This window comes from Pecten maximus, chromosome 17, assembly GCF_902652985.1.
Source record: "Pecten maximus chromosome 17, xPecMax1.1, whole genome shotgun sequence".
NCBI classification, from domain to species: Eukaryota; Metazoa; Mollusca; class Bivalvia; order Pectinida; family Pectinidae; genus Pecten; species Pecten maximus.
In genome coordinates, this window is record NC_047031.1 from 13,469,920 (window position 1) to 13,479,407 (window position 9,488).

General features: G+C 33.2%; 1 protein-coding gene across 2 annotated transcripts; it reads right to left on the reverse strand.

Moving 5' to 3' along the window:
- Window positions 1-2,553: 2,553 nt before the first annotated feature.
- Window positions 2,554-6,640, reverse strand: LOC117315904 (galactoside 2-alpha-L-fucosyltransferase 3-like). Of its 2 annotated transcripts, none has more exons than XM_033870322.1 (2): window positions 6,550-6,640; window positions 2,554-4,483 (listed from the first exon to the last, which is right to left on the reverse strand). In XM_033870322.1, exon 2 carries the CDS (start codon window positions 4,377-4,379, stop codon window positions 3,312-3,314), a length of 1,068 nt encoding a protein of 355 aa, XP_033726213.1. In that variant the 5' UTR covers window positions 4,380-4,483; window positions 6,550-6,640; the 3' UTR covers window positions 2,554-3,311. The 2 variants fall into 2 exon arrangements, with proteins under 2 accessions (XP_033726213.1, XP_033726214.1); XM_033870323.1 differs by having other exon boundaries at window positions 6,556-6,615.
- Window positions 6,641-9,488: the final 2,848 nt, after the last annotated feature.

Genomic DNA, 9,488 nt, shown 5'->3' on the forward strand with positions numbered 1-9,488 from the left:
TTGTCCAGGTGCTGACATATATGTCGGGCTTTCTGATTGGTCAATTATTTTGGTATTTTCTAATCATTAATTTGATTGGTCAAATCAGCAAAAGTGATATTTTTCACTAGTGAAAAATATCACTTTTATAAAATGAATAATTTTTGATATTTCACTGGTAAAAATGTAATAAATCATTATTATTAATTCTATTGTAGCCGGGTTCAATGCTACATGAAAACATCACAGATCCGATTCTCGGTTCAATCCCTTTATTCGACGGGAACAACAGAAGAAAACCCTACCCTATCACTCTGACAGGGGTCTTTAGACACATACAGCGACAAATAGTTTTCTGCTACATATTATGGTTTTTTCAACAAGTCCTGTTTCAAATCTGTCGTTAGCATTGTAATCAAAATCTATATTAGAGGTCTGTATAGTTCGCTGTCCAGTGCGCGAGTGACGGTGCGAGATACGTACAGGTACACGTACGAACATGCAATCACGTGACAAGGACAACACATAACACAGGTAACAAATAGCTAAGACACGTGGACAAGACAAACCGGTTGGACGAGTACAAGAACAGGTATATAAAAATAACAAACGTTGCACATACGTTGTGCATATAACATAATGATATATAATATATGTCAATGAAACATTAAAAACAACACTGCCACACTATAAGAGTGATATTTTTCAATAGTGAAAAAATTTCATTTTTCTGATGTGTCCAAACAAAACAACAACAATGGGGCAAATTAAAAGTTGACATAGTATACTTTGCTATAAAATTGTATAAGAACATTTTTTTTTCTTATGCGACTAATATTTTGATATTTTTTATCTTGGCAATTACCAAAACATTAGCCCCGTGAAACTCATGGGTCTCTCTGGGTTCAAATGATTAACTTTACAATAAGCTTTTTTAATATTGAGTCTCAGCGAACAGTCATATAAACTTTAAAATAAACTTTTTTTTAATATTGAGTCGCGCTGGGTTCATATTACTAACTTTAACAACGATTTCTTTTAATATTAGGTCTCTGTGAACATTCATATCATAAACTTTACAATAAACTTTTTTTTTAATATTGAGTCTCTGGGTTCATATAAAACTTTAACAATAAACGTTTTTTAATATTGAGTCTCTGTGAACATTCATATTAAAAACATTACAATAAACTTTTTTATTAATATCGTGTCTCTGTGAACATTCATATCATAAACTTTAACAAAAACTTTTTTTAATAAGATCTGCTGAAAGTTTCTTATCTCCAAACATTTGTATTTAGCTTCAATATGCATAGAAAGATAGAAAATTATGCAATTAAAAAAATAATAAGAAAAAACATTTGAAATTTACCTATTTAAAATATTTTTCATATAACTATTATATATAATAATAGAATAAAAATTAGTTTAGAACTATGAAATTGAAACCGTAATAATGTGTAATAAGAAAAGGTTAGCCAACGACAGCTTGTAACCACTGACCAGTGGCGAGTGTTTCGCTAACAGTCAGAGGCAGCTGAGCTTTCGAGCTGGAAGCTAGAACTGACTTTAAGTGATGTGATGGACACCCCAGTTGTGGGACTGGACTGGGCGCCAATTTTGTAACAGGAGAGGAGAAAATGTAGCGGCCAGACCGGGGTTTGAACCCGGGACCTCAGAACACTAGCCGGATGCTCTACCAATTGAGCTACCTAGTCACCGATGATCGACCCAGTCCAGTCCCACTACACAAGTTACAAGTGTGAACAAACAAGTACAAATTCAACAAAATTGATTCCAGTCGACAGGTAATTATTTACAGGTATCCTCGACTGGTCACAATATTTCAGTATTAGGTCCACCAGGTAGTTATGGTTATAAATAGAACTAAGAAATATCAATTTAATATGACAAGTGGCTGATAATGATTCAAAATCAAATATGCAAACCACCAAATGATAAATATAATACAATGGTTTCCAGCCTATATATATGTAACAGAGCACATGATTAATTAAATTTAAATCACTGCCTCCGCTAGGGATCGAACCCGGAACCTCTGGCTTACTAGTCTTACGCTCAACCGATCGAGCTAAAGAGAAGATCTCTCTAGCCGAGAGGTATATTGCGGCTAGTATTTACCAAGGTTACATATATATATTTCAATTTCTACTCAAGTTGGACTCAATGAAACTAACAAACTTAATCTGTTTCATTTGCTCATGAATTTGACCAGATTAACACTGAGCAGTGCGTATGAATACATGGTTAAAATCCTTCTGCGGAATGATTTCACTTTTTTGTTATAAACATGGAATAATTATTAAAGTTATCAAATTTACAATGTATTCTTGTATTTTAAGAAAGACCAGGTATGCTAAATACTTCTGTTTTGACAACATAATGCTGTTTTTAATCCTAATATTGCGGAATATTTTACTCCACCGACTAGACATGCATAATCCGGAACTCCTCAGGCTTTTCCGCATTTGGACTTGCACAAGCTTCGAGACATTAATATCTAGACCGAATTCTATTCGAAAAAAACCCAATTGAAATATAAGGATTTTCGCAGTTCATTAAATTTGTCTCCAGAGCAACTCAATTCATGAGCCCATGAAATTGACCAAATCAAGATTCAATCCTTAAATAAATACATAAAACATGTTTCTTAGGGTCTGAATTTACTTTCCATTCCTAATTGTGTATATATATATACATATTATTATTTTTTTCCATGACATCATCAAAATATTCAAAAGAAAATTAAATATGGTATTTTCATTTTAGAACACAAAATCCAGCCTCCAATGGGACTAATAGTTTTATGTTTCAAAAGGGATCACAAAATTATCTGAGGTCACAACTAGTACTGATGCCCATCATTTTGTCTGTAAAATCTGTCAATTATGTACATACAGCAACTTATTTGAAAAAAAAAACTGTTAACAAGAACCTGTGGTAATATACAAGAAGAGCACCATTGAATGCAAAAATATATCAGGTGGATAAAAAAATCAATAATAGACACAGGTTCTAGTCACAAGTTATTATCTATTTTGTAAAGCGCAATACACGTATAAAGTAATCCAAAGGAATCCAGAACCTGTGTCAGTAACTTAATATCTGGGCACAGGAGCCGGACTCATTTTATAAATAATAACATATAAGAGTACATCTCATTTATATGTATACTCTTATATGTTTTTATTTTATAAAACGTCGGGCACCTGTGATCTGGGTAATATCTTACTGACAAACGATAGCCAAGTGTCACAGTATAATGTTACATGCTTTTAGATCAGGGAGTTAAAATGTGTAGGAAAAATAAATCAAAATATCATTATCACAGTAAATATCAACAAATAGGTCACAAGATTTCTATTGTAGAAATTATATGATCCTGTATCAATGGCAACCCAGGCAGGTGGGTAAAAATCGACAGGATCAAATTCACCATAAAGATGGCTGCCATGTTCGGGGAAGCTTTTGTAATATACTGTATGACCACCAGCCAGCCAGGCCCCCCACCAGCCATATGTTCCCGTGGTTATAATGGAATGGTTGCACATGCTCAGTATGGCTATATCTACAAACTGATGATTTTTCGGAATGACAACAGTATCAGGTCCAGTTAAATGTTTTTTACACCATACATAATCATCAGACACGACCAGAAATGTTATCGTTCTACCAGTAAATTTCTTCCGCATATAATTCATGGCATTGTTTATGTACTCCAACGGTGCAGATTTAAATCCGAGTTTTGTAGAACTTGGAATCATCATATCGGTCCGTCTAACGTGAACACTTATATATATAGATGAATTAGAGTTACTGCCCTTGTATTTTAGAAAAATCTTCCTTGCATCATCATATATATTTGGCCAAAATGTAAATTCTTTTCGAATTTCTGATTCGTAGCCTTCAAAATATTTCCACGACTGAAAATACTGTTTCAGTGTTAAATTCACTCTGGGCATATTTTCCGTGCTACGATCATACTTACAAGGATATTGTTCTTCAAAATCCTCCATACAAACCGGTTTCCAGGGCATTGTATGTTGTAGCTTAAAAATGGAGGAAAGACTGCTATATCTACTAATGAATGGTTGGCGATTATTTTTCATAGCGATTCCAAGTAGTGATGCATATGCAAACATCCAGTTACCAAGACGACCGTGGAGAGAGAAGGTGACATAGAGTGGAGAATGATGGGTTCGATGGGCCTCCTTTTCCCGATGAAGGACACATTTTGAGTAATTGTCGTCCCAGATTTTCCTTATGGAATGGATGTGGAATATCGACGGGACAACCTGTATCATTGACAACCAGACATACAGAGATGTACTGACTGTCCCAACCAGCAGGATTACACACGTTTTGTAGTGTGTCTTCATCGCCGAGTCCTGACACAGTTTTCAGTCTGTTTGTCATATCTGCTCATAGATAGTTAAACACATTGTTATTCAACAAGAAAATGTCCGCCTCTGAATTGAACCATCTGAAAAATAAATAACAACCGTATTTACAACCACAAAGGTTTTGTTTTTTGTTACATTTTTACCAGTGAAATATATCAAAATTATTAATTCTATAAGAGTGATATTTTTCAATAGTGAAAAATTTCATTTTTCTGATGTTACCAGTGAAATATATAGAGGATATCTAACAGTGCCTTCAGTAATACCAAATATATTTCACGAGTGGGGCTAATATTTTGATATTTTTCACGAGTGCGCAGCACGAGTGAAAAATATCAAAATATTGGCCCCACGAGTGAAATATGTTTGGTTTTACTGAAGACACTGTTAGATATTCTGTTTATTACATTTTTTATCAACGAAAATCCTACCCCGTATGCTTACTAGGACTACAGTGATAATTTGTAAACAAAAAAAGTAGTTTCCCTTGTCCAGGTGCTGACATATATGTCGGGCTTTCTGATTGGTCAATTATTTTGGTATTTTCTAATCATTAATTTGATTGGTCAAATCAGCAAAAGTGATATTTTTCACTAGTGAAAAATATCACTTTTATAAAATGAATAATTTTTGATATTTCACTGGTAAAAATGTAATAAATCATTATTATTAATTCTATTGTAGCCGGGTTCAATGCTACATAAAACATCACAGATGCGATTCTCGGTTCAATCTTTTATTCGACGGGAACAACAGAAGACCCCTATCACTCTGACAGGGGTCTTTAGGCACATACAGCGACAAATAATTTTCTACTACATATTATAGTTTCTCAACAAGTCTTGTTTCAAATCTGTCGTTAACCTTGTAATTACAATCGATATCGGAGGTCTGTATAGTTCGCTGTCCAGTGCGCGAGTGACGGTGCGAGATACGTACAGGTACACGTACGAACATGCAATCACGTGACAAGGACAACACATAACACAGGTAACAAATAGTTAAGACACGTGGACAAGACAAACCGGTTGGACGAGTACAAGAACAGGTATATAAAAATAACAAACGTTGTACATACGTTGTGCATATAATATAATGATATATAATATATGTCAATGAAACATTAAAAACAACACTGCCACACTATAAGAGTGATATTTTTCAATAGTGAAAAAATTTCATTTTTCTGATGTGTCCAAACAAAACAACAACAATGGGGCAAATTAAAAGTTGACATAGTATACTTTGCTATAAAATTGTATAAGAACATTTTTTTTTCTTATGCGACTAATATTTTGATATTTTTTATCTTGGCAATTACCAAAACATTAGCCCCGTGAAACTCATGGGTCTCTCTGGGTTCAAATGATTAACTTTACAATAAGCTTTTTTAATATTGAGTCTCAGCGAACAGTCATATAAACTTTAAAATAAACTTTTTTTTAATATTGAGTCGCGCTGGGTTCATATTACTAACTTTAACAACGATTTCTTTTAATATTAGGTCTCTGTGAACATTCATATCATAAACTTTACAATAAACTTTTTTTTTTAATATTGAGTCTCTGGGTTCATATAAAACTTTAACAATAAACGTTTTTTAATATTGAGTCTCTGTGAACATTCATATTAAAAACATTACAATAAACTTTTTTATTAATATCGTGTCTCTGTGAACATTCATATCATAAACTTTAACAAAAAACTTTTTTTAATAAGATCTGCTGAAAGTTTCTTATCTCCAAACATTTGTATTTAGCTTCAATATGCATAGAAAGATAGAAAATTATGCAATTAAAAAAATAATAAGAAAAAACATTTGAAATTTACCTATTTAAAATATTTTTCATATAACTATTATATATAATAATAGAATAAAAATTAGTTTAGAACTATGAAATTGAAACCGTAATAATGTGTAATAAGAAAAGGTTAGCCAACGACAGCTTGTAACCACTGACCAGTGGCGAGTGTTTCGCTAACAGTCAGAGGCAGCTGAGCTTTCGAGCTGGAAGCTAGAACTGACTTTTAAGTGATGTGATGGACACCTGTCATACTGCATAGCTGTGACACAGTGAGAAGCGGTCAACCATAAAGTAAAACAAACAACCATTCTGACCCCCAGTACAGTATTAAACATCCCTACCCTTACACGACACGAGTCAAGAAGGGACCTTTTGATTTCCGCATCGTCCATCTCCGTCCTCTCTCCACAATCAAACAAAGGGAAGTAACTCTGTATGCTGGGGGCAATTCTAATCCGAACATTTCCGGTCTCTCGTGATCCGGCACCCAGTCATAAATTTAAACGGACCTTAATCTAATCTGTTGTGTCAAAATGCTAAATTTAGAGTTTAAGGATGGTATTTTTAGTTTTACTAGCCTGGTAATTTGTATGAATTGATTGACTTTTTGATATTCTCAATATTTGGAGGTGATTTTGATTCAGAGTAAATAAATAGCTATTTATATTAAATTTTTGCTGCATTCAATTGGAAGCATATAGTCCTTTATATCATCGGAAAAATATTAATTCTCTGCATGAGCGGATACGTACAGGTCCTATATAGAGCTCTGCTTCATTAATATTCTCTACTATCCATAATAACTTATTATTTTCCAAATGAAAGTGTTGCACAATTTAAGGGAAGTTCCTTAACTAAAACTTTTTACCCCAAAGTCCAACAACACTTTGCTATGGAAAAAAAGACGTTGATAGAAATAGCGTTAGATTGAAGTTAAGGTTCTACTGTGCACTTATTCAAACGAAAGTGCCCAGGCCAATGATTTAGGTTCTAGTAGACATACCAACCGAATCGTTTAGATCAGAGACTGAAATACTGTAACGAAATATTAACGATTATATCATATGGATCTCTGTCCGGACAAACGAAACAATGGTTATATTTCCTGGATCTCTGTCCGGCTAACGAAACAGTTGTTTATGATATGGATCTCTGACCGAAGTAACGAAACAGTTATTATATTATATGGGTCTCTGACGACACTAACGAAACAATTATCATATGATATGGATTTTTGTCCCGACTTAAACAGAAATCATATTGTATGCATCTCTGACTGAACTAACGAAACGGTAATTATATTATAGCCTATGGATATCTGTCTAGTCTGGCGGAATACTTATTATATTATATGAATCTCTGTCCGGACTAACGAAACAATGGTCATATGATATGGATCTTTGTCCGGACTAACGAAACAGTAATTATACCATATGAATCTCTATCTGGACTAACGAAATACTAATTATATTATATGAGTCTCTGTCCGGACTAACGAAACAGTAATTATATTTCATGCATATCAATACAGAGGAATAACAAATACAGTAGTTCTGAAGGGGTAATTAAATGACGCGATAAGATGTCTTGCATTTCATTCCAATCAAAATAAAATTTCACTTTTTTCCAAATCAAGTCCAAATGCTTCAAATGAAGATTTCAGTGTGATCAAATCGAAAATTTCTACGAGATGTTTCGTTTCTTATTCGGTTGCAAAATGATACATCGCGGTGTCCACAAGCTGAAACATTATACGTATGCCTACATTTAAGTCACAGGGACTTGACACGAATTCTCAACCCGCGCGGTCCATAATAATAGTATTAGTATAATAATATGTACAGCGTTGGCTGGGAACTTGTGCCAAGTTCCTGTGATATAAGCATACATATATACAGTAATACATAATGTACTCGGTTAATATATTTTTCAGGTAAATAAAACCATGTATCGACCCTATCAAAAGTCTATAATTGTATAAATTTTGAACCGCGTGGGTTGGGAATTCGTGCCAAATCACTGTGATATTATAAGCATTCTTTCTATAAACAATTTCAAATCGGAATACTTATACAGATTGTCTGAATATAAACAAAATTAAACAACGAATCAAAATCAAATAAGATGTGATAATCAAAGAAAATGTCAGATAAATAAAGTTATTATCACATAGGTAACCAGAGAATGCATGCTTTTTTCAACGGGCCGGATTCACGTCATAGTTTAGACAGTATTTTTATTAATATTCAAGTACACACATCACAATACAAATCATGTATACATATAGGATTGGAAAACAAGCTAAAAGCTTATACTAATTCCTTTCCTTTTTTCCTGCACGTCTGCTAATTGCGGCCTCGCGGACTTTTTCACTTGACGAGAACCGGACATGATAAATTGGAGAAGTATGTATGATAATGGTATGAGTTTTAACAGATAATGGAGTTTGTATATTTGCCATTTCTAATGAATTAAATTAAGATGTAAAATGGAACCATCTTTGATTGTGTTCAAAACATTGTCAGACAATCTATTGGCTCTATCGTCATACATCGTATGACCGTTTGCTCCTGAAACGAGATAAATGCCCTGGGCATCACCCTGTCTAAACCCTTGGCCACGTTCTCTTAATTTCTTTTCCCCGCACGTGGTATATATATATATTTGATATATGTAAATTTGTCAGTTCTGTCCAATAGCTGTTCTATAAACACCAGGAGACGGATTGACATCAGTACTATAATTAATTACTTCTTTCTGAATCCTTTCATATTTTGTATAATGTATGTATTATTGCAATTTACAATAATAAAATAAAGTCTAATCTAAATTATGCATATGATCGATATCCAACTGTAAATTGAATAGGACCATTTGTGTAATCACGGACATACATAGAGGTGTAACATGTACTCGTGTAAGCATGAGTTGTTAATATCAACATATTCATTTCAATTCGATTCTATGCCTGTAAATTCAATTCAATTCAAACCAATTCAAACCTAATTAGCTCTATTATTATTTAATTATATTTTTAATGATATTTATTGATGTTTAATGATAAATTTCCGGTACAGGATATAGTGCATCCTCTACACCAGACTCAGCACATGGTAATTAATTGTTATTATTACAAGATAATGTATATATAATACTTAATCAAATTAGATGCTGGTCTGTCTGCCTCAGTTCTAATAACACAAATTTAACAGACATTTTATTCATTTGAAAAAAATATATATATATATATATATCCTTGCAATTAAGATTTTAACGAATG